Below are 26,299 nucleotides of genomic sequence, written 5' to 3' on the forward strand. Positions count from 1 at the left end.
TAAATTAGGGTCTCAGACATCCTTGCAGTCTTGGGCCTCCAGTCTGTCATATGATAGTCAAGCAGAGGATTTCAACGAGCCGAAGGAGTTCATGCGAAAGTTTGTGGAAGAAGTGTTTAAGACGCCTCATGTCATTGATGTAGACAGGAAAGCACGCTTTGGAGAGCTGGCTCAGGTGAGCATTTGACATCTTTACAAAAATCATATACAGTACTGTACTGCACAGTTGGAAATACAGTATTGTACTTTGTAGGGTATTTTTAAACACAATCTATTATGCTTAGAGCAAGAGGTTTCACCTTATGAAACTATTTAGCATTAAATCCAAGAAGCATCTTTACAACCAGATATGCACCTTAACATTTAAATTATATATTACATCATGTATATGTATATTCATTATGCAATGTAATACATGGTAGTTATTAATATATCTCAATATTGGAGAGTAAATTAGTTACAGTATACAATCCAGGAGCTTGAGATGATTATAATAATTGTAATAGGTGATCTGAATGGTAAAGTGGGAGTAGATCCTGAGAATAACATAATAGGCTCTAATGGTGTCCCAGAAATAATTGATAATGACTACAATTTAAGCATTTGTGCAGTGAGTGAGTTATTAGTAAGATACAGTATTCGAAACATAAGGATATTCACAAATATATATGGTACAGAGTAAATAAAATTGTACAGAAAAGCGTGTATGGCCTTGGATTCCTGGCTTGTTCCCTAGTCATCATGACCAGGTGACTTGTGTCCTATGGCTTTGCTTAGCTTCACCTGGGAAAGTTCTCCGTTTCCCGTAGCTTGGACACTGATTTTGTTGGTCGGTTGCCTCGGGCTGTGTTCTCCCGATCCCAGACTGTGTGCACCAGCACCTGAGTGTGTCCCAACTTCATAGGTTTACCCAGGTGTGCTGAATGTGTGCCAAATACTTGGCACACATTCAGCATAATATTCCATACTTGGCATCAACTTAATACAATTTATTTGTATACTTCTTGTTCTAGTGTTTAAACAGTTGCTGTTCTCCTTTGCCCCATCTTTTTGCCCTGTGTGTCTCACTCTGTTCTGTCTCCAATCATGTGGCTTTGGTCCCCAATGGTGTTCCTTGGCCTTTGTAATTTCACCCAGATTTCTCTCAGCTGGGTTCCCATATTTCTGGGCATATTCTCTGGTATCATCATTCTGATAGTCCTGCTGCAGTCTCTCCTCTGTTGCACAGCAGTGTCTGTATTTAGAGAGTTGGCTGGCTTTGGGGGGGTACATTTGACTGTTCAGCAATTGTTGCCCCCTCATCCATTCCTGGCTTTTGGGTGGATGCCTTCATACTCCATGTGTCCTTTCTAGCCAACTAGTTCAAATAGGCTTTGAACCCACCCACCCTTTCTCTGGCTGGTGGTTGCCCGGGACTGGGCTTGGGGTGTCCATAATTGCTTGTCCTTGCTTGATGCTTGTCCATAATTCTTCAGGCCAGGCACCTTCCCTGATCTTTGCCCATGGGTGGATTTTATCTAGGTCCTCTTGTGGTAGTTCTAAATTTCTAGTTCCTTTGACTCCTGAGGGTGTTCTCCTTGGAAGACACTGTCCTTTGTTTTGGTGGTTCTAATACATTTTTGCACCTTCAGCTCTCCACTTAGATCTTTCCTTTGGACTCTCATTCTGTATCTAGTGCTCAGGCTCTGCTTGACTTTCCTCTTCTGTTGGGTGGGTGTTGTTCTCTTCCAAGTGTTTTAGTTATACAAATATTTGTCCATGTACCATGACAATCTTGTAAACAAACGTTATTAATTTACAATGTAGCTCAGATGCATCGTATACAAGATATTTGAACATTAGTAAAGTGTCTAATTATAATATTTATGTTTGTAAAATTATGTTCCCTACTTCAATATAAATTTGTATTAAAATAGAAAAGACATTTTTTAAGCAAGTCATAATAGAGCAGTGTATATCATAAAAAGATGTAACTTTTTTCAAGAATTATAACCGATTTGTATTTATTTCAGACCGAACATGGTAGATTGTGGTTTGCACGCTGCATCAATGCCAAACGCTGCTGCAAGTGTGTGTCTGAGGCTTCTTTCTTCTCCCTCATCCAACACTTCTCTGTCATGTTATTTGAGTGCAACGAGGCAGAAGACTTTTCACCTGCCAAGAGCCTCATGAATATGTGCTTTACTTATTACCATGAAGGTTTGTAGCCGGTGTAAATATATATTGTAAATACATATTAATTACAAAGGCTTCATGATGCTTAATGTTAAATTAATTTGTATTTATTATTATAATATTATATATATATATATATATATATATATAATATTATAATCACACACACATATACACAGTATATATATAAATAATATACATACGTAAATAAAATACAAGGCAGACAATGAGTCACAATGGCATGGCTGAAGATATGATGACTAGACCACACATCACAAAGTGAAGAAAGTATGTTTTGGTCTGTTCTGAACCATTATCAACGACTTTATAATGGTCCAGGACGGACCGAAACATCATGGCTTGTTCACTTTCCCTTATCTCTTCTTCTGGACTGGATGCTTTCTGGTGGTCACTGGAGGTACGAGTTCTTTGCCATATTTCTTTTGGTTTGTTGTTGGATCGTTTGTTAATCCACTTACTAGTTCGATTCTCCAAGGTGTGGACCTCTCAGGTACAGCAGATTTTGACCATAGGGAGCAACTGAACATTGCTCAGAAAGGAGTTTTATGGTTACTTAAACCCTAATATATTTCTATCTGTGTAATATCTTACCAATTGTTATTTCATGTTAAAGATTTTCAAATTTACTTACAGCGATGACACCAGGAGGACAGAATCGGAGTAAGGAATTTCTTTATTCCTATCTCCGGCAACAGCCAATCTGGAGATCCATACGCTTCTGGAATGCTGCCTTTTTTGATGCCCTCCAGTGCGAGCGTTCACTTCGACCTGTGGTGACTCGAGAAGAAGTGGAGAGCAATAGGTTACAAGCCGTAACAGATGAACTCCATTATCAAGAGAATATCACCTTTGGCCAGCTTGGGTATGTCCACCATATAGAAGTTGCTTTAACGTCTTCACTACTGCAAACTCGTGGGGTAGTTTTTCCCTTCCCATCTTTTAATTTTGGTTAAATGATGTACAATATACATATATACACCGGGCAACGAAAGTCATTCCAGAAATAAGTCATCTCTCGTAACAGGAACTGTTGAGGGCCACAGGCCTAACACTGCAAACTAGGCATGACTGGGTAGATCTCATTGAAACTTAAAATACTGAACAATTTGGAAGATGTTGATCTTGACAATTTCTTCCAAAGGTCAGATTTAACACAAACAATGAGCAACTGTTTCAAGCTCAACAAACCTCAATGTAGGACTGAGAACATGAGATGCATTTTCACCCACAAGGTTATAAACCCATGGAACTGCCTAACCGCCCAAAGCCACAGATGCCACAATAGTTAGGTTTTAAAATCCACCTAGAAAGGATCATCAAGGCAAATGTGGGGTACCTTTGACAAGCCACCAGCTTCCTGTCCTCATCGAGGCCACTAGTCTTAGCGGCCCTTGGGTCAATGAGGTAAATTTGTGCAAATTTTATGAAATTATTTAATGATTTTTCTGCTTTTGCACTTTATTTTATTCTTTTTACTGAAATATAATACTGTATACAATACTGTATAGACAAAAAGAAAGGCACTCAAAATTATTGATTAGTTAATACTGTACGGCATATGCTTCATCTCTTGGTTTAACATACTGTACTCCTTCCATGTGCTTATTGATTTCATCTCTTAGATAAATTATTTCATAAATAATTGTGTATATGTACAACATAATTATTACATTTTACTTTATTTGGTTTATTACAGTACTTTCACATGCAACATGCATGCTTTTGGTCTGTCTAAGGAGATGGTAAATGAATTCCTTCGCAAGCAAGTAACCATTGCTAGTCTTCGACCTGATCAAGTCAAATTGCTCCGTGACAATGTTGAACGCATGTACAGTGGAAAACAGGAATGGCCATAAGTGGTAAGTGTTAATAGATTAGTTAAGTTGTATGTTGTTCTCTTAGCACACACACATCCGCATCAAAGGCATTGTGCTTTTTTTTAAGTTAGCATTTGTATTGTTGATGCCTGTGAAGATAATCAAAATACTATGCTGTATTACCACCTGAAATTTGCCCTTGTTATTTTTAAGGGTCACATTTTATAAATATCTTGCCTTTAAATTGTATATATGGAAACGATGATGATGATTATACGAACTCGCTATATCGTCAAATGTTCGCTAAAAAATACTTGATGATGGATAGAATGTTTTAATTACAGATGCGAGTCTCGTCAAGGACATGGATTAGAAATTTACCTTGAACAATACCCGAGTACACTTGTAGCCATAGCTTCCCTTTATGTATATTCACTGAAAAGCATTACAAAAAATAATGGCACAAATGTAATGAATAGGATACATCAAGAAAGACAATACATAAAATCGATTGTAATTTCTGTACAGAAAGTGTAAAATCCATTGAACAGAAGCAGGATTTTCAAAGAAAGTACAGTATTCATGAATTATAGTTATGCATGTTTTGTGATTTTATTCTTCACAAAATGCAAACAACACTATTTAATAGTTTTAGAAGCAAATTTTATAAGGTATGATCATATTTTATGCATACAGGTACAGTATATCTGTTCTATCTCAGTTTGCATAACCTGTTTTTATAACTGTTAACCTGGTATACTTGTCAAGAGATAGGTATGCTGATATGGATATTGTAAAGGGCAAGTATTTGATAATTGGGTGCACAATTTTTCAAATTTCAATAATCAATATTCAGTGCCAATATCCTATTTGGACTAAAATTTTATTGAATTTTCTATGGTAATACTGCTAGATTGGTCCCAAAGCTAATGTTGGATTCTCATTAGAACATGAAACAACAGCCAGTGGGACTTTCATTCCCTGATGCAGCATTTGTCTTCAAACAGGAAATAGGGTAAGGGAGACACTGGAGATTCCTCTATTGAGATTGGGACAGACTTTCTGAAGATTTGTTCTTCTATTCATTACAACTCTTCAGAGCAGTACTCTGTCCCAAATAGACCACTAAGTACTACTATTAAGCGGTTTGAGTATATCTTGAAACCATTGGTTTCATGTGCAGTGGGCTTGTGCTCTTACATGGACACCTGTTTATGCTCTGTATACAGTTGCTTGCCTCTTGAGTGTTTGTTAGCTTGTTTCGCAGAGTTATCTTCTTTGTTAGTTTTGTTAGTGGTTGAGCTGTGATCATTATTCTGTAGATTTAAAGGCTGTGACTCCAGTTCCGAATTTCTTTAATACCTCATTCCTTGGAGGAAGGGAATGGTGTGGGGCTGTGTGGCCAACTCAAGTGATACTTAGAGGTCTGTTTGAGGTCTGTGCTTGGAGTATATTCATGGCTGCATAGAGAAACCTCCAGTAACTTTGTTAATAGTTTGGCGGGGCATACGAAAACACCACATCTGCGTCAGGTAATAATTATTGCACTGACTTGGCTGTTATGTGCCCATGTTCTTTTAAGAGTAGGATTATTGCTCAAGGGTGCAACTAAGTAACTATTACAAAGATGCATTTTCTTTACATTCACTTATTTTTGTATAGTGTGGTGCAAGAGAATTGTGTTTTTTGTTTGCGCTAAGGGTGACAAAAACTGCCACACTAAGCCTATGTTAAGAAATAAAAAATCAAATAGTCATAGATGGAAAAGTTAATGAAATTATGGTCTGAAATAGTAATGAGATTTTATCAAGACTGAATTATTAGGCATGATTTTAATATAAAACTTGTAAAAGTGCTATTGAACAGTTTTGAAAGTTTAATTGAGGAAATAAAGAATTGGTGTGACATCGAACTTAAGAATATAGCTTTCAAATCTCTCAAATAATTCTCAAGCCCACAATAGACAAGGTGCGTCGTCTCGTCAGCTGTTTTTCTTGCCTGTGTCTTTAAGGACTAGATCCGTAACTGATATTGTTGTGCTTGATACCACATATATTAAAATTTAATATATATTGGGTATTATGAGCCAATTGCTTTACTTATACTGTATAACTAAATCACTTTGCAAAATTTTCTGGTAACATATTTAACTGATGCTGATCATTTTAGTCAAAGAATTAGCATTGAAAACAGGCACTGATAAAAAGAAAAAAATGGAGAAAAGTGGCCAATGCATCTTGCTGTATGGTAAAAGTGTGATGGGAAATAAAGAACATGATAAATGTATATCTTCGATGTCTTCTTCCATGCATAAAAAATAATCGTATCCTATAATATTGAAGGGTTTGACAGTCTGTAGTTTAGCCCTGTTTGCCCCTCTTCCATCCCAGTATTGGTGATAATTTTGTGATACTCTTATAAACTCGTGCAATATTTCCAAAGACTAGGTGCCGTGCTTCGTCAGCAGCACATTTTACCGTTTTGTTTTGAAATTATATTTTTGTTACTAGTTTCATTTAATAGTTTTTAAAAAGACTACTGACAAACATTTTTGAAAATGGTTGTTGTATATGATTTACTAACTAAATTTGTTTTATTTGCACGAAATTTTACGAATGTGATATGTTTTGTTAATTGGTTTTCATGACTAGTCTTGTTAGAGGCCTAATGTCTGAGATCAATTTGCTGCATAATGTACTTTAAAGATAGGCCTTAATTATTATACACTTAGGTTTAAGGTATTTCCATCATTGAGAAGTGCAAAGCAGATGTTGCTGCTTGCACTGTCCTCTTAATTATTTTTGATGCTAGTAAGTATTCATGTTGGTTATAGTGAAAGCATGAATTAAATGAGGTAAGTTTTACTAGTGACTTCCCTGGTTATTGACTTCTATACACGTTTAAAAGGCATTACTTCTTTATGAATATACTGTGTTTATGTGTTACCTTTAATGTCAATAGTCTAGTCTGCCCCATATACAAAGTGTGTGAGATTGCTTATATGCAAGACAAACCTGAGATAATCTTTGGGCTTTGGATATGTCATGGCTTGAGCTCTATTTTTTGGAAAATATTTATTATTGATGTGCCAAAAGTAATCATGTAACATTAAATCCTGACACGTTATTTGTACTTTAATAAAATTTTATTATAGAATAGCATAGAGTACACTAGTTTCTAAACACCTAATATACACAGTAATATTTTAAAGAAAAATCTGGTCTAAATTCATTGGTAGAGACAAGGGGGGGTCAGACATTTTGAACTGGTTATAAAATTAAATTGTGATGCTTGAAAACTTATACTGTAAAACTAAAAAAAAACCAAAGTGGAAAATAATTATTGATAATGCTTTTTAATATTGACTTGAAAGTAATATTGCATTAATCTTTATATCTCAGTGTAAGAAATATTGCCTTTTAAACAAATGACCTATTTGTAGATTGTGATTCAGGTGATTGCCTTTCCTAGATTATGTCATGAGCTATTTGGATAGTAATTTTTGAGACTTTCAAATTGCTGAATAAAGGGTGTACATTGATTTTGCCGTAACTATGCAGTAAAGCTGTGACCTGCACATATTGATACCAGTACATTAATAAAATCTTAGTGCTATATTTGAGCACGAACTTATAGATAATTACTGTATTGTACTTGATATTATTACGAGACTATTGGTGGCGATATCCTGTAGAGGGGGTTTACCAGTACAGTATATGCTGAATGATGACAACATGAGCATCCTGGTTCTGTGCATAATAACACTTGTCTTGTCCCTTCAGTAGTGCTTGCATCTTGGTATTTTATGCACTTTTCTCTATTGTCATTTTGTCTGCATGTCAATACATTTGTCTTGTATACAGCTCATAGTTTGTAAAGATGTGTTCCCACATCATTTGTTATACTCACACCTGCACATTTATCCACAGTTGGGTTGCGGTCACTTGTATTTGCACTTTCCTTTCTAGTTTCTATGATAAGCTTTGTAATTCAGTGTATGCTAAATTAGTTGTTCTATCCTTATTTATTCTAAACATTCAACCATACCTTCCAAGTAATTTATCTTTAATAACCAATTCCCATTTTAATATTGTACCTTTTTATTTATTATTCTGCATTAATACAACGTATAAAGAAATTCATTATGATTCCTCACACATCAAAGATGGCATCAACTCACCACTTCACTAGTGTCTTGCTTATCTTTAGTGTTTTCTTCCTTCAACTATAGGCTAATGTTTTTACACTGTTGATGTTTAGTATGTTCGCGTAGTTAAAGCTCATTTTGGAGAAAAGTGTTATGCACCTATTGATTGAGGGTTTAATTGAATACAGTATACATATGTTATAAACTATATGTATTGTTTCTGATGCATCCGAATGTCAACCTCTCAATCAAGAAAAAAATATTCTAGGTAGGAAGTAACTTTATGATAACAGATAAACTCTACATATTGTTTACAGAGTAATATATTTGACTCCTGTTCAGTGCACTCCTTGAAGTGCACTGAACAGGTAATATGATTCACCAAATTATGTAGTCTTATAAAGTGACCTAACAGGCTTCCTCTTCCTGATAAGAAACCAAACCGCTGCTCTAGTACAGTATTGTCAAACTATTTTAGTTGTCTTTTACACAACTAGTTGTGTTTTAATTTTGTAATTCATTTCATTTGTACATTATGCTGCCGAAATATCAGGAGACCATCTCTTTCTACAGTATATGTCCATAATGTGCCATAATGGGAATTTATCAAAATGACAAAATACTTTTTATTCATGTATTTTTTCTAGAGATTAAGCTCTTATTTCTGTCAAAGTTACCAATTCTTCTTAAAACACTGAAAAGTTAGAATTATTTGCCTTACAATTTTGCAGTTTAATGGTATGGAGCAGACTTATTGTTTTCAGGTGATGAGGTGCATTATTTCTGTTTAACACTATTGTACTTGTTAATATTTTCCCCATGTAGTACACTGTCATATTTGGTACTGTACAAAACTTGCTGAGCTGTGACTGAAAAAATTAATTCTCTGATCAGTAAAGGCATGTACGTTGGGACCTGCCAAAAAAAAAAAAAATCATCTTTTTGTCAAATTGAATATGTTGACCAGACCACACACTAGAAATTGAAGGGACGACGACGTTTCGGTCCGTCCTGGACCATTCTCAAGTCGATTGTGACTTGAGTCGACACAATCGACATTCTCAAGTCGACACAATCGACTTGAGAATGGTCCAGGACAGACCGAAACGTCGTCGTCCCTTCAATTTCTAGTGTGTGGTCTGGTCAACATACTTCAGCCACGTTATTGTGACTCATCGCCTGCAAATTGAATATGACACGAGATTCTACTTACATACCGTCTTTTAAAACAATAATTATTGTGTGTATGGAGAACTGAACTGTGTGTGTGTGTGTGTGTGGCTGCATCAACCATGATCGTGTTGCAGGATTGTTAGAAACATTTTGAGGTAAAGTACTCCTTAACAGTTGTGTATGGTGGTGAAGTATTAGTATCATATGTTAATGTTTCAAAGTAATCTAGTTTTCTGTGTGATGTTAAATTCTGTCTTTTACAAAACAAACTCCCACAGTAAGTTTACTTTTTATCATTTCAATCTAGATTTTCTCCAGATAAATAAAATTGTCGAGGGAAGTGCTTTGAGACCCGATATGTTGGCAAGTATTTTAAAATGATACATGACACACCTTTTTAAAATGATACACGACACCTGTGTTCTTTACTGTACTGTACTAGTCATTTACTCGTGCTCCTTACATCCACTCCCCAATTTCATGGGGTGGGAAGGGTTCTACCTGGAGCAACACGATAAATACTGTACTATAATAAAAGTAGGTTGTTTATATTAAAAACATAAAAAATCACTTATCTTTGTTAAAGATTGCCTAGTCTTTAGACAGTTTGTGATTTTATCTAGTAGTGTTGTGAATACAAGCAGTTCAATAAAAACTTTTGTGTGAAAATACAATAGCTAATCTAATAAGTTTTGAATAAATTTATATGTGCTTTAAAATGGTAAATGGAAATGACAATGTTCCTTGGATGCCTTTCAAGTTTAAATGCAAAGAAAGACAAGGATATCACCTTGTTTAAAATTTAAAAAAACTAAATTGTCTACACAACCACTAGCAGGTAAATGACTTTTTATATAGCAAAATAAAATGTACAGTATTTGCATTATGACAAATGGCTTGAATTTCTTTGCAATTTTTCAATTACAGTACTGTATAGACAAAAAATTCCAGTAAATGTGGCATTAAATAGGTATTGGATATATTGAGTGTGATAATTTGATAACTCATTGTGTTGGGGGACAGGCAGCCAGGATATATATACATGTTAGGCTTATATCGAGGTCCCTCCCTCCTTCCCCCATGGTCGAATTAATGACTCTCCCTAGGAAGCAAGCTCACAACAAGCTGACTAGCTCCTGGGAACCTATTTACTACTAGGTGAACGAAAAAAAAAAGGTGATAGGAAATACACCCAGCCATTTTTGTCTTACCTGGGATTCAAACCCAGAATTCTCTATTGCAAGTCAAGACTGAACCCAACTGTCCTACGAGAACATGTGATGTTAGAAAATAATGGAAGATTGATTTGCAGTATGTAAATAAGTGTAAGAATAGAAAGATATTAAGAATTGTGTGTGTAGGAATTAAACAAACACATTGGTGAGAGTAGTCAGGTGAAACTGTTACTCCTGACAGTGGAGAGGTATTCAGGGCCATTGAAAGATATGTTAAGTGTGATCTAAGTGATATACAAGTGTTTAGAGTTAAATACTGTGCTGCAGTCTTGTGAATGGTGCATCATGTACATTTAGATTTAGAGGATAGCATAACATTATGGTTGCATGAACTGTACATTATCGTACATTAAGAAATGTACTGTAAATTCTCAGGACTGGATATTACATAATATTTTCTTCACAACCAAATACAGTTTCTACAAGCAATATTACAGCATTTTATATTGTATATCTATAAATCTGTTGCTGTGAAAGAAGAGCATTGCATTTAGTTTCTAAATGTCAAAATGTTATTACTAGTGTTGAGGAATGTTGTGGTAATGGATTTGTTCAGGATGCTTGATAGTCTTCGTACTCCTCAGTCAATATATATATATATATACAGTACTGTATGTATGTGTATATATATATATATACTGTATATATATTGTATGTATATATATATATTATATATATATGTATGTGTGTATATTATATAATTATATATATATATATTTATATATATTATAGTTGTGTTTTTATTTAAAATTATTTAAAATGTTAAATGTTGTATGTATATGCACTATTGTGCATGCACAATATTTACTTTTTCTTTATGGAAAATGTAGCAAATTGTGCACAGGATGTTGTATCAAAGTGTTTTCCACTGTGAAATCTTTGTGTATACAGTACATTATTTTCATGGACATTATTAAGAAAACAAATAACTTTGATGAGTCTTAAAAACACTGAGTGATTATTTGTATTTGGAGGTTAAGACTAATTAATAATTTACTTGCATCTGCCATTGTTTAACGATGACAAAGTGATGAGGTGAGAATAACTTACATTATTATTCTATCGCTTATTTATTTTTTCACAACTACATTAATTACAGCCCATCCTCCAATAATGATACTGTAGTACTTATAGCAACTACAGTATTTGGTAATACGTAAAAGAAGTGGAGTATTAGATCCAAAGAGTTCATGTTTTTATATTACTGTATTACATTAGCCCAAATAACATAGAAAATTGAAAGTACCTAAACAACTTAATCTAACCTGCCCAAGCAATCTTAGGCCTAATTTAGCACATATGTTATATTAGGCCTAGGAATGTTTTAAGTCATTTGCATGCCCTGTACAAAGTTAACACAAAACATGAACATTGTTGGCTTTAACAATTCAGCTTTGTATGTTCTACCAAATAATTGCCAGTACTATAATTTTATGATGGATCGAGTAATTGGTATATATACCGTGTACAATACTGAGTACAAAATAATACACAGTATTGTGTATTGTTCTCTCCAGGACCTCTTCTGTCTGGCACACATGCCTAACTGATCATGACATTACTGTCACATTTCTTTATATATATTATAGCATTAAAATTACATTTTTCAGTTTAGCTTTGTCAGTTAAAATTTCTCATTAATGAGTAGAATTAAAGTGCTATTTGAAAGTAAAATCAAAGTAATTTAATAATTTTTTTCATTCACTTTTATATTATATAGAAACCAAGGATTTACAGCATCTTAAGTTACACACTACTTACAGTAGCATAAATGCAGAATGCCATAAATAACAGGAATTTTAATGATGCTTAAGTTCTTTTCATTTTTTCACATGGCTTGCCTCAAGAGCATTGATTAAGCATTATCATAGAAGGTAAAGGGATACAAATTTGTAAAACACTTTTAGTATTTGTGCGTGTTTCTTTGGGCATGCACACGCATATGTTATGGCCTTGCTGTTTTGTATTTGAGTAGACATGAATGGGACACATCTTTTATGTGATATATGATGGGCATGCGTACAGGTTGCAAGTACTGTACCTCACTATGCCGAGTGCCACAGTTGTGTGGGCATCCTACAGTTTACCTCACTATGGTGAACAAATATGACTGTACATGCAAAGCTAGAATAATTGTGGAGCTGCTCTTTAATTCCATTTCCGAAAATATTGTTTTACAGTAATAAAACCTTATTAATCAAATTCTTTGTTGAACTGATGCCATAACTCTCCAAACAGGTAATACACCATGCTGGTTATAATATATTGGCATCATATGTAGTTACTGTATTTAGATTTCTGTGGCAACCTGTTTATTAATAAATTCACATTTTTAATAATGTTCAGGCTGTTTGTTTACTGCACAAGGTATAATTCTGTTTTCTTGAAAAAGATCTTGTGTTCATGATATATTAATTTGGGGATTACAGTAGTAGTAAAATATTGTAATTTATTGTTTTTATTCATGATACTTATGTTTCTGCCTGTTCTTGTCTGTATACTGAAGATAAATTAAGTTTAAATTTACGTATAATCTTAACCTAGCGACATGTACAATAAGAGAAGAAGAAACGACAATATTTCGGTTTGTCCTGGACCATAATCAGGTCTTGTACACAACTTGAGAATGGTCCAGGACGAACCAAAACGTCTTCGTTTCTTAATTTTCTGATGATGTGTGGTTTAGACATTATATCCTCAGCCATGTTGTGACAGTCTGCACATGTACTCTACAGTACACAAAAATATAAAACAAAACTGGTATTGTTACATTTGTATTTAATATATTTTTTCTAGTAAAATATTAAAATTTGGTAATTATAAATATACAGTATTAAAATATTTTCAAGCTTCAGTCTAATGTTATTAATGTGCAGAAGTAAATATGTTTTTCAAGCATTATGTATAGGACTTGCCTTACTCCTACACAGGTAGTGTACACAGGTTCTCTCCCAGTATGAATAAATTATAAGTTACCAAATAAACAAAGAAAATTGATTATTGCAAAAACATGTGCACTTTTAATGTTAAGAGAGAGAAAATATAAGTTAAGATTGCTGACAATGTTTTGATACAGAAGTCCAGAGCTTTTAAGACTTTCAAGCAATACACATTTAACTTATCTGGCATTACTGTATAAAGATGAGCCAAACTGATCTTTGGAGCAGTGTTATATTAGTGTGGTGTGGGGGAATGCATTACATGATGTGGACAAGGATGGATTTTATATACTGTACAAGGATTACCAAAAAATATGGAAGTGGGCAGTTCAATACATATGGCAGTCCTACTGTATAAATGTGTATTTTTAAAAGTAATTAACTTTAATTGAAAATAACTTGAATTGACTCTCACACTACACAGTCGCTGTGTCCTGTGAAGGATGTGGGCAAGGGTCGGTCGTGTCCTACAAGGGGTGTAGGCAAGAGTTCGTTCTATGTTGTGTTGTAGGTACAGTATTGTTTTCAAAAACTGCTCTTTTTTCTACTTTCCTCTCAATTTCACAAACATTCAAGAAATATATGCAAGATCATTTTTATTACTTTTCCATGATTCTCATTACAATGTACTAGAGGTCTGATAATTAGGAAATAGCATGGTAGAAATCCGTCCCATAATCTGACATTCACAAGATAAATATACTATCCAAAAATAGTAAGAGGGGGTTTGTTATTAGAAGTAATGGCAGTTTCTAAAAATTTTATATTTATTAAATCCATTTCACTTCACAGAATTGCTCAGAAAAGTAATTAGAATTTAAAAACTGGGAAATTCTATTTTCCGAGTTTAACATTCCTTATTCACCACAAATGTTCTATATTTTAAGTACAGTAATTTTTGTTTATTTTGTTACTGTACTTATCAATTGTTGACAAAGTTGCATTCCATATGATTATAATAATGATTATGAAGTCTACAAAAGTTATTTCATGAATAGTTAAAAGAATGTAATGGCTATTCATATATTAATAGAAATTTCCTCCTTTGTTGACAATCTTCAAATATTTACAAAAACATTTTGTTGATCTTATCACTGGCCTAACTGCTAAAGGCCCACTTCAACTTTTGCACACTGTACTAAAATCTGAAAGCGAGATGAAAACCCTCTGTTGATGTATGAATTAACATACTGGTAGTTTTAAGTATTGTACTATATTATGATCTGAATACCAATTTGTGGTCCATTATTCATGTTGAGCTTGAGATGGGTCTTAAGGAGTATGACGATTAGCAACATATCTCGCAGTAAGGCAGATATAAGATATTGATGCAAATTTTATTTTCAGACTAATATTCTTACAATCACATACTACAATCATTGTTATTGTTGAAATTTGTAGTTACTGTCTAATGCTATAATTAAAATAAAGCATTGTCTAATCCTTTGTCTCATTTTGACAACACATCTATAACCTTATGCAAAAATATCAGACCATATATACAGTACACTCTGCTATCCATTTGTCATTTGCAGAAATGTTTTCATTGAAGGAATAGACATTTTGTCGGAATCATGAGCTCATTTAAGGAACAAACAGTCTGTCTAATTACCCAAAGCTGGGGCGCCTGACAGCTGGGTAGACAGCGCTTTTGATTCGTAGTCTTGAGGTTCCGGGTTAGGTCCCTGGTGGAGGTGGAGACAAATAAATAAATAAATGTTTATTCAGGTAAGGTACATACATACAAGAGATTTTACAATAATTGATAGATTTATAGATAGAGCTAGTACATTTATTTATTTATTTATGCATATACAAGAATGTACATAAGGAATGTGAGGATACAAATATGGTAATTACAGTCTTGTAAAGCCACTAGCACGCGCAGCGTTTCGGGCAGGTCCTTAATCTAAGAAAATTTTAAGGAGGTAAATACTTGCAAAATTTATAGACAAAAAAATGATAACAGATTACATGAAATGAAAAAAAAAAAAAAGATGAGAGAAAATTGTAGGTACAGTATATTAAAGCACATAGGTAGCTAAGATTGATTGCAATGACAGCTTAAAATGGTAGTTGACAACAAATTGGTAGGCATACAATGCCTAAAGCCACTATTACGCAAAGCGTTTCAGCCAGGAAAAACATTTAAGACTAAAACTTAATTCTAATTGAGTTTAAAGTATAAAATGTGTTGAGAACAAATAAAGATAAAAATAAAAAAGGGGGGAACATGGCTGAAAAGCAGCACAAATACAATTAGGGGGACAAACAGCGTTGTTTAAAAAAAAAAACAGACATGGGGTGACAATATAGGGGTAAGGTAGGTTACAAGGAATTTATTAGGTAGTGCTTCGTTTTTATCTTAAACTGGTTGAGAGAGGTACAGTCTTTAACATGATTGGGAAGGTCATTCCACATTCTGGGTCCCTTGATATGTAGAGCATTTCTAGTTTGATTAAGTTGTACTCTTGGAATATCAAAACTGTATTTGTTTCTGGTGTGGTGCTCATGGGTTCTGTTACAACCTTCAACGAAGCTTTTGAGGTCAGGATTGACATTACAGTTCAGCGTTTTATATATGTATAATACACGAGAGAATGTGCAGTGACTTAATGTCTAACCTAATGTCTAACTTAATGTCTAACTATAGTGGCCTCGTAGCCTGGTGGATAGCGCGCAGGACTCGTAATTCTGTGGTGCGGGTTCGATTCCCGCACGAGGCAGAAACAAATGGGCAAAGTTTCTTTCACCCTGAATGCCCCTGTTACCTAGCAGTAAATAGGTACCTGGGAGTTAGTCAGCTGTCACGGGCTGCTTCCTGGGGTTGGAGGCCTGGTCGAGGACCGGGCTGTGGGGACACTAAAGCCCCGAAATCATCTCGAGATAACCTCAAGATAACATATTCAGAGATTTGAGTAGGGGTACCGAGTGATGTCTGGGGCCAGAGTTGGATATTGTCCTAATAGCAGCTTTGTGTTGAGTAATTAAGAGGACGTAAATGATTTTGGGTAGTAGAACCCCAAGCACAAATACCATAGTTGAGATATGGATAGATGAGGGAGTAATAGAGCGTCACCAGGGCAAGGCGGGGTACATAATATCTGATCTTAGAAAGAATGCCAAGAGTTTTTCAAACTTTTTTTGATATATTTAGAATGGGCAAAATGCTTCTTTCACCCTGATGCCCCCATTACCTAGCAGTAAATAGGTACCTGGGAGTTAGACAGCTGCTACAGGCTGCTTCCTGGGGATGTGTAACAAAAATGAGGCCTGGTGGAGGACCGGGCCACGGGAACGCTAAGCCCCGAAATCATCAAGATAACTTTAACAAAAATATACTGAAAGCTTCCTAGCAATACATAAGTAATGAAGAAATCTAATATATTTACTCACTATATTGTGGGTCCGTCTAATTACCACAAGCTACCACAAACTACACAAACTTCAGAAAGCTTCCTGGCAATACGTTAGTAATGAATAAATATGATATAAAGTTAGGCTGACCTAACCTAACCTAACCTATCCTAACCTAACCTATCCTAACCTGACCTAACCTAACTTATCCTAACCTGACCTATCCTAACCTAACCTAACCTAACCGAAGCTTGGATCGTCGACTTGATTTGGCGTCACCAGCTTTTTATTTTCGTCTAATTTCTTTATAAAAAGATACTTTTTCAGATTAAAATTATGTTTTTTCGTGTTGTACATTCAGCACCAACATTATAATGAGTAAATATATCATATTTATTCATTACTAACGTATTGCCAGGAAGCTTTCTGAAGTTTGTGTAAGCTTGTGGTAATTAGACGGACCGCAACCCCCCCCCCCCTCCATGCAATTTTAATGAAGTCTGAAATCGGGAATTTGTTTTGCATAGAGTTTTACATTTACGTACACTCCCCCCCCCCCCTCCAATTTGATCTTCCTCTACCCTCTCTTCCAATCTTTTTTCCTTTTCCCACCCTCTCCATCTCACGTCCCTTTTCCCTATCCCCGCCACTCCTCTCGTGTTGTCAACCGTCTCCAACTTTCCACACTTTCCCTTTCCAGCCCTCTCCTCTCCCATCCACTAACCCCTGTCCCCGCCTCCCCTCCCCCCGACGTGCCTTTGACCCTTACGTGTTATTTTTGGAAATTGGGCGAGGCTAGTCCCAAGCACCTTGGACAGACAAGCATTCTATATTTTTATAATTTTTATGAATATTATAGATATAATTATAATCTATTATATAGATTCGAGGATTTCAGTAAAGATAAAGTATATACATCAGGAGGTGACCCCCACTCCTCGGTGTATATACACTGAGTGTTTAGTCTTGGACTATGTTAAGGACTAAAGCATTCTTGTTAGATGGTCAGTAAGCTATCGTGGTTGTCTTAACCTTTTGTGTCGTTTGCCCGAAACTCTGTCCGTACTAGTGGCTTTAGGCATAGTATGTACTAGCTCTTATCTAGAAATCCAACATTATAATTGTAATTCAATTTTAATGCATGTACTTTTACCTCACTAAACATTATCTTCCAGAGATTGATAGGCCTTGAGCCCAACACCAATTAAATCGGTAAGAGTGCTGACTGCTGAACGAGATTGGAGTGTATTATTGGTTTAATTGCCGATTTATGATTAACTAAGAGTCGAAGGAAATTTTGGGCTGTAGATCCAGAGGATCAGAAGCCGTAGATATGGTCAGATGAGTGAATAAGAACATAAGAACATAAGAACAAAGGTAACTGCAGAAGGCCTATTGGCCCATACGAGGCAGCTCCTATTCTATAACCACCCAATCCCACTCATATACTTGTCCAACCCGTGCTTGAAACAATCGAGGGACCCCAGCTCCACAATGTTACGCGGCAATTGGTTCCACAAATCAACAACCCTGTTACTGAACCAGTATTTACCCAAGTCTTTCCTAAATCTAAACTTATCCAATTTATACCCATTGTTTCGTGTTCTGCCCTGTGTTGATACTTTTAATACCCTACCAATATCCCCCCGGTTATGTCCATTCATCCACTTGTAAACCTCTATTATGTCACCCCTAACTCTTCGCCTTTCCAGTGAATGCAACTTAAGCTTTGTTAATCTTTCTTCATATGAAAGATTTCTAATTTGGGGAATTAACTTAGTCATCCTACGCTGGACACGTTCAAGTGAATTTATATCCATTCTATAATATGGCGACCAAAACTGAACTGCATAATCTAAATGGGGCCTAACAAGAGCAAGATATAGCTTGAGAACCACACCAGGTGTCTTGTTACTAACGCTGCGATTAATAAATCCAAGTGTCCGATTTGCCTTATTACGAACATTTATGCATTGATCCTTTTGTTTTAAATTCTTACTAATCATAACTCCCAGATCCCTTTCGCAATCCGACTTCGCAATCACAACACCATCTAGCTCGTATCTTGTAACTCTATCATCATTACCTAACCTCAGAACTTTACATTTATCAGCATTAAACTGCATCTGCCAATCCTTTGACCATTTCAAAACCCTATCTAGATCAACTTGAAGTGATAGTGAGTCCTCCTCCGAATTAATTTCCCTACCGATTTTCGTATCATCGGCAAATTTGCAAATGTTGCTACTCAAACCTGAATCTAAATCATTTATATATATTATAAACAACAGAGGTCCCAGGACAGAGCCTTGAGGCACTCCACTTACAACATTTTCCCACTCTGACTTGATTCCATTTATACTAACTCTCTGTTTCCTTTGGTATAGCCATGCCCTAATCCAGCTTAATATAGCACCCCCAATACCATGAGACTCTATCTTTTTAATCAGTCTTTCATGTGGCACTGTATCAAAAGCTTTGCTAAAGTCAAGGTATACAACATCGCAATCCTTACCACTATCAACTGCCTCAACAATGCTAGAATAAAAAGATAACAAATTTGTTAAACATGAACGGCCATTTATAAAACCATGTTGCGACTCAATTATTAATTTATGTTTTTCAAGATGAAGACGAATTTTATTTGCTATTATAGATTCGAGTAACTTTCCCACAATAGACGTTAGGCTAATTGGTCGATAGTTAGACGCAAGTGATCTATCTCCTTTCTTAAAAACTGGTATCACATTAGCAACTTTCCAAAACTCTGGCACTCTGCCTGACTCTATTGATTTATTAAATATGGTTGACAGTGGGTCACAAAGCTCCTCTTTGCATTCTTTAAGCACCCTGGCAAACACTTCATCCGGCCCTGGGGATTTGTTTGGTTTGAGTTTTACTATTTGTTTAAGAACATCCTCCCTGGTAACTGCTAAACTCGTCAACCTGTCCTCGTCCCCACCCACATAGACTTGTTCGGCTGAAGGCATATTGTTAAGTTCCTCTTTAGTAAATACAGATACAAAATATTTATTAAAAATACTACTCATCTCTTCATCACTATCTGTTATTTGACCTGTCTCAGTTTTTAATGGACCTATCCTTTCCCTAGTCTTAGTACGATATAACTGAAAAAACCCTTTAGGATTTGTCTTTGCTTGCCCTGCTATGCGAACTTCATAGTTTCTTTTTGCTTTCCTTATCTCTTTTTTAACATTTCTAACCAGTTGTACGAATTCCTGTTCTAAAGTGACCTCCCCATTTTTAATTCTTTTGTACCAAGCTCTCTTTTTACCTATAAGGTTCTTCAAATTCTTTGTTATCCACTTTGGGTCATTAGTATTCGATCTATTCAATTTGTATGGTATACTACGTTCCTGTGCTTTGTTTAGAATATTCTTAAATAAGTTATATATTGAATCCACATCGAAATCCCCATTTAAGTCACCTATCGCTGGGTTCATGTCTCGCTCCAAGACCGGCCCACACCCCATACCCAAGACTTTCCAATCAATTTGACCCAAAAAATTTCTTAGGCTATTAAAATCAGCTTTTCGAAAATCTGGCACTTTAACAGAATTTTCTCCTACTGGTCTATTCCATTCTATGCTAAATCTGATTTCTTTGTGATCACTGCTCCCTAGCTCACTCCCTATTTCGATGTCATTAATTTGCGTTTCCCTGTTAGTTAACACTAAATCTAAAATATTATTTTCCCGTGTTGGTTCCTTAATGTGTTGCGTAAGAAAGCAATCGTCAATTAATTCTAGAAAATCTTCTGCTTCACTATTCCCTGTTTTGTTCAACCAGTTTATTCCGCTAAAATTAAAGTCACCCATGACATAAATACTGTTAGATCTAGATGCTCTAGATATTTCATCCCATAGATGCTTTGCTTCCATTCTGTCTAAATTTGGTGGCCTATATATTACTCCTATTATAATATTATTAGCTTTTTCGTTTAATTCAATCCAAATAGTTTCTGTGTGTGGCTCTGTTTTGATTCCCTCTTTGAGACTACATTTCAAATTGTCCCTAACATATATGGCTACTCCACCTCCTCGTCTAATATATCTATCTGTGTGAAATAGTTTAAATCCATATATTTGATATTCAGCTAATAGTTCTCTATTTTCTACATTCATCCACGTTTCGGTAAGTGCAATAATATCTATTTTTTCTGTGCAGACAAGAGCATTTAATTCGTTAATTTTATTTCTTAGACTTCTACTGTTAGTGTAATATACCCTAAGTGAATTGTTATTTTGCGGACCTTCTCTTTCCCTGATCGTTTTGCCAATTCCTTTCTCCCACAAACACATACTTTTATTACCTCCTTCCTCCAAATCAATTCCCATACCTCTATCTACTAACAGTTTAAACCCAAACAAACACCTCTAACCACTTCTTCTAACGAGTTCGCAACAGCAACAACCCCAGCTCTCGATAGATGCACCCCATCACGAGCATACATTTCATTTCTTCCATAGAAGTGTTCCCAGTTGTCTATGAAAGATATTGCATTTGATTTGCAATATCTTTCCAGCCGGCAATTGACACCAAGTGCCCTCGATATCGATAAGGCAAGTGTTACTAGGGGGTAGAGCAAGGTACATCGTATCGGATTTTTAAGAGAATGCCGATTTTCTTAGAAACTTTTGGGTTATATTTTAAATACGGCAAATTAAATCCAATTTGTCGTCACTGTGAACACCGTGGAATTTCCTATCTACTCTATTCTCAATTTTTGTACTGTTAGTGGTAGCTCGTAGAAAAATAGAATGGAGGGACTGTCACTGCTTCACACAACAGTATAATAATAATATTAAAAAAATATTTAAACGAAGAACGTTAATAAACATATCTTATACGTACTATAAGTCCGTATGGGTTGTCATTGTCAGGATGGTGGAGGTAGACAACTGAAGTGCTGACGTAACAAGAATAATTCAGTGACTGAGCTGCACTACATGCAGCTCAACGTTGCCCGATGTAGCGCTGGTAAATCCTACAATAATGTATAGCATGAAACCTGTATAGCATGAAACCTCCATTTTTTACTCTTATTAATTAAAATGTTCAAAATTAGTTATAAATATATTAAAAATAACAGAACTTTTTGTTATGACACATTTGTTAGTTTGTAATTTTTCTAGCATGAGGGTGATGGAGTCATACACCTGGCAGTGTGTTTCTGGCTCAGCAGCTGCTATGGGCGAGCCGCCATTGGCAATGTTAATTTTTTCAACTTAATTGGTAGACTTTTTTCCAAATAATATGTAATACGTTTTTTAAAAGTTCAGAGTGACTGTGACAGTGGTCAACTATATAAGGGAATTTGTTTCAGTTCAACATTCACCGTGTCAATTTGAATGTCTTAATTGTCAATCAACTGGTTCACCAGTTAATTGACAGTTGAGAGGCGGGACCAAAGGGCCGAAGCTCAGTCCCCGCAACCACACCTAAATGGCTTTGGGGGCGGGATGAGGGGTTGTTGATAATAATAAGTGGGTTAGTAATTGAGAAAATAAAAGTTATTATCAGGAAAGAGAATTTGCTTCAGGTGTTGCGTGGCATTTTGTAGGACATTGATATTAAAGAAAGAAGAGTTGACCAACTATATTGCCCTTAGGAACGTCAGTGTTAAGTGGGAGAAGGAGCATCGCTGTGCCTGTCACTGGTGAGATCGTAATTATCAAAAGAAGGCACCAAGGAGCTAAATATCACTGAGGATGGCAATATGAGTGAAATACATAAGGCGAGGGATATCAACTGTATTACTCTCACCAAGGATTTTTTGGCGGCCTCTCAGGTAAATTCATGTTAAAAACATGGCGCCGCTCAGTATAGCATCCACCACGGCCTGTAGTCGCAGGAGTTAAGAGGCGGGTTGATCATACACTTATTTTTGTCTTATTATTATTATTGACCGGCTTAGGTACCCACAGCAGGCTAGGTTTAGATATTGATTGACTATGTTTTTTGTGACCAATTGATTTGGTAAGGAGGGTGATGGGGACCAGAAATACAGGAAATGTAGGATGAGCATGGAGATTGAGTGGGATGTAAAGTTTAGTGGGCCATCCACTAATTTGACTTCGTAGTAGTAGTGTTACTGGTTTGTGAGCTTGTTGTGGTGTTAATTGAGCAATCAGTACATCAGCTAGACTGGCTGGTAAGTTTTGGGCTGCTGCCTTTGTTCTGGCTTCTTGTGTGCCGGAGACTTCGGGTTGTTCAGTTTCCCCGAATATCGAGGTTTCTGCACCACTTCATTCCCAAAGGTTTTTGTAGTCTTATTTTTTAGTTCAGCATTTAGCTTGTGTTTGCAACATTGTATGTATATATTGCAACTATGATTAACAGTGTTTTTTTTATTCTATGTGCGGAGTAACCACAATGAATATTTTTTTACAAAATTACAAGTTGTATTGTTTTATGAAATTAGAGATACTTTAGCATGTTTTTCCTTGTGGATATGTTTGTATTTAGACATTATCATCTCTCATCAAGAAATTATCTTATCTAGACATTATTATCGCTCATCTAGACATTATTATCCCTCATAGAGACATTATCTCTCATCCAGACACTATCATTGCTCATCTAGAAAATATTATCTCATCTAGACATTGATCTCTCTCATATAGACCTTATCATCGCTCATTAAGACATTACAATGCCTCATCTAAACATTAATATATCTGACTTAATCATCTCTCTCATTTAGATATAATCTCTCATGTAGACTTGTCATATCTGATTTAAACATGTCATATTTGATTTATTTAGACATGTTATCTCTCATTGAGACATATCGCCTCTCATTTAAACATATCATACCTGATTTAGACATATCGTCTTATTTAGACATATCATGTCACCTTTGCTTCAGGCTTTCCTCGTAAATACATGTCTCATTCAGTGAGTGATCATTTTGCTGTTTTTTTTTTTTATTAATTTACAATTATCGTAAATCCTGAACTACGTATTGCCTTCGTACAAGAAGCAAGAGTTGGCAGTCCGGGAGTGATGTTCTAATAATGTATGAGCCACCACTCTTCGCTATCGTGAAAGCGAGGTAAACACGATCAAATCTTTTCAGTCAGTGTTGAGAATACATGGCCATTTTACTATATTTTATCCGAGTTATTCTTCTGATGTGCGTGCCTGAATGTTAACAATACTCACACATTCCACGGTAATGAGGCTACCCCTCACGATGTCCCTCGGACACGTGAAATCAAATGTGTTAAACATTGACGTTTCTCCATATTTTGATTAATCGTCATGCAGACGTAGCACTTATTCTTGACAATTACATTACTTTATTTCCATACTCTTCGAAATAATGAAAAGTGGCAACAAGTTCCAAGAATATATTTATTTTCATCGTGAGTGTTGCATGGGATTGCGGGAACTATCAGGAGGGAGGGAATTATCAAGGGAAAACGCCTGTTGTTGTTGTTGTTGTTTTAGATTTAGTTACTCAACGAAATGTCCATGTAGCACGGGCTATGGTGAGCCCGTAATTGAGTTTGGTTATTCGTGATAACCTTGTTACTCTGATATTTGGGTCGAAGTATTAAATGGAGGTGGGGTTTCCTCTTTTTTCCCTGTTTCTTTTTCGCTTCTGTTTTAGTATTGTTTTAATAACATTATCTTGGTGGTGGATGTAAGTGCAGAATGTTCACTAGTGAGTCCCATTCTTTAACGGCTTTTCTAATCATTGTAGTCGCTGTCGAATGTGCATCTAATGCAGCTGCTGTCGTTGGATTAATGTTTAGTTTGATGCGCAGGGCTTCAGTAGGTTCGCATTCCAGTAAGTAGTGCAATAGTGGCGTCTCTGCTTCTGTTCCACAGATATGACACTCTTTAACTATTGGGTTTATTACCTCTCATCAGCACTTGTAACCAAGTCTGAGTCTGTGTATGGCTACTGTAATGTCTCTGGATATCTTTTTGTCAGGCTTGAAAAGAGTACTACCCAGTGGCTTGTTCGTACCATATCGCAGTGGATGGGAAAGCGCCAAACCATTACGACTATATAGCATTGGGAAGGATCAGGATAAGGATTTGGGATGGGACGGGGGTGGGGTGGGGGTGAGGGGGAAGGAATAGTGCCCAACCACTTGAACGATGGGGAATTGAACGCCGACCTGCATGAAGCGAGACCGTCGCTCTACCGTCCACCCCAAGTGGTTTGGCGGGGAACTATCAGGAGAAAGCGGTAAGCCAGAACGACTACGTAGCGCTTTGAGGACGTGAGGACGGATGAAGAAACAGGGCAGATAGTTAATGACGCTGCTCCTCTCATAAATTTCACCGTCTGAAGGAATTTCTTGAAATTGGAAATTACATTGTTATTGATGGCGGGTGTCGCTTCCATTTGTATCAACTGGATTATTCCTATCTAGAAGTGGCTTGAGACTCATTCTTTTGACACGTTGCAATTATTCATGATGACTGCAATGGAATACTAAATAATCCATACAGCAACAGCATTAGATCCAGATTAGACTGCTTGTGTAAATAGGATTATAGTGGTACAATATACGGCGTAGGTTCGAAGACAAGTGTTTCCCCATCATATCTTCAAATATATACGCGATATAACACTGAATTACATTACATAGCACACTGCTCCGTATGTTCCCCATCACTAATCCTTACCCTGACCCCTTCCACGTGCTATATAGTCGTAATAGCTTGGCACTTTTCCTGATAGTTTCCTCCCTCCGTATGTTCACTGTTCAATTAAAGAAAAAGCATGTCCGTTGTTGCAAGTTCTTGCCGACGGGCAGTACTATCACAGGTGCCAACGTCAATTAAAGCTACTCCCTCAGGACGATCAGAATGTTCGGCAATATGTTTATTGTTTGTGATGTGTGTCTATATATGTATGAACACATTGTACTGAACGGGGTAAGAATAGCTTGAGCTTCCTCATCCCTTTGTGTGTATATTTTACCTCAATAAACTTATTTCAATTTTCCCAGGACGACAAGTACTATAGGCAAGGCTGGTTGGTATATTCCACGATTGTGTGAATGAATAATGAATGAATAATATTGCCATAAAAGATTTACCAAATTCTTAATTTTTATGGTATGGCGTCCATCCCGTCCTCTTAATAGGCCGCGTTTTCTATATTAAGGTAATAAACTTCACATGTGCAACCTACTTTGAAAAGTAACAGTTCACAAATATGTACGTTTTCTATGCATCGGACTCGATAGGTTAGGTGGGTTGCTTGGGTTCGTACGTTCCTGATTGGGTTAGGAGGTTGGATTTTTTACAGAGTGGCAAATCAAGAGAACGGACTGAACAGGAATAAGACTAGCAGAAAGTGTTTTTCTTTTCGGCCACAATGGTACAAAATCGGTACACGATGGTACAAAAGTTAAAGCTTAAAGCAAGTGTCTGGGAATCACCAGA

General features: G+C 36.0%; 1 protein-coding gene and 1 long non-coding RNA gene across 4 annotated transcripts in view; one reads left to right on the forward strand and one right to left on the reverse strand.

The window, feature by feature from the left end:
• The window catches only part of LOC123764359 (uncharacterized protein KIAA0513), a 52,050-nt gene that overhangs the window by 16,767 nt on the left and 8,984 nt on the right, over positions 1–26,299 (forward strand). For 2 of the 3 annotated variants that reach the window (XM_069315994.1, XM_069315996.1), the window contains 5 exons: positions 9–175; positions 2,013–2,199; positions 2,830–3,058; positions 3,893–4,055; positions 4,358–14,948. In XM_069315994.1, coding sequence (XP_069172095.1) covers positions 9–175; positions 2,013–2,199; positions 2,830–3,058; positions 3,893–4,052 — 743 coding nt within the window. In that variant the 3' untranslated portion in view covers positions 4,053–4,055; positions 4,358–14,948. Of the gene's footprint in view, positions 1–8; positions 176–2,012; positions 2,200–2,829; positions 3,059–3,892; positions 4,056–4,357; positions 14,949–26,299 lie in introns of those variants that run through there. The other variant, XM_069315995.1, reaches the window with a different exon arrangement.
• Positions 14,257–22,021, reverse strand: LOC123764360 (uncharacterized). The gene is made up of 3 exons (XR_011225286.1): positions 21,740–22,021; positions 15,120–15,192; positions 14,257–14,652 (listed from the first exon to the last, which is right to left on the reverse strand). It is a non-coding gene; the product is annotated as an uncharacterized lncRNA (long non-coding RNA).

The sequence above is a fragment of the Procambarus clarkii genome, chromosome 82 (assembly GCF_040958095.1).
Source record: "Procambarus clarkii isolate CNS0578487 chromosome 82, FALCON_Pclarkii_2.0, whole genome shotgun sequence".
NCBI classification, from domain to species: Eukaryota; Metazoa; Arthropoda; class Malacostraca; order Decapoda; family Cambaridae; genus Procambarus; species Procambarus clarkii.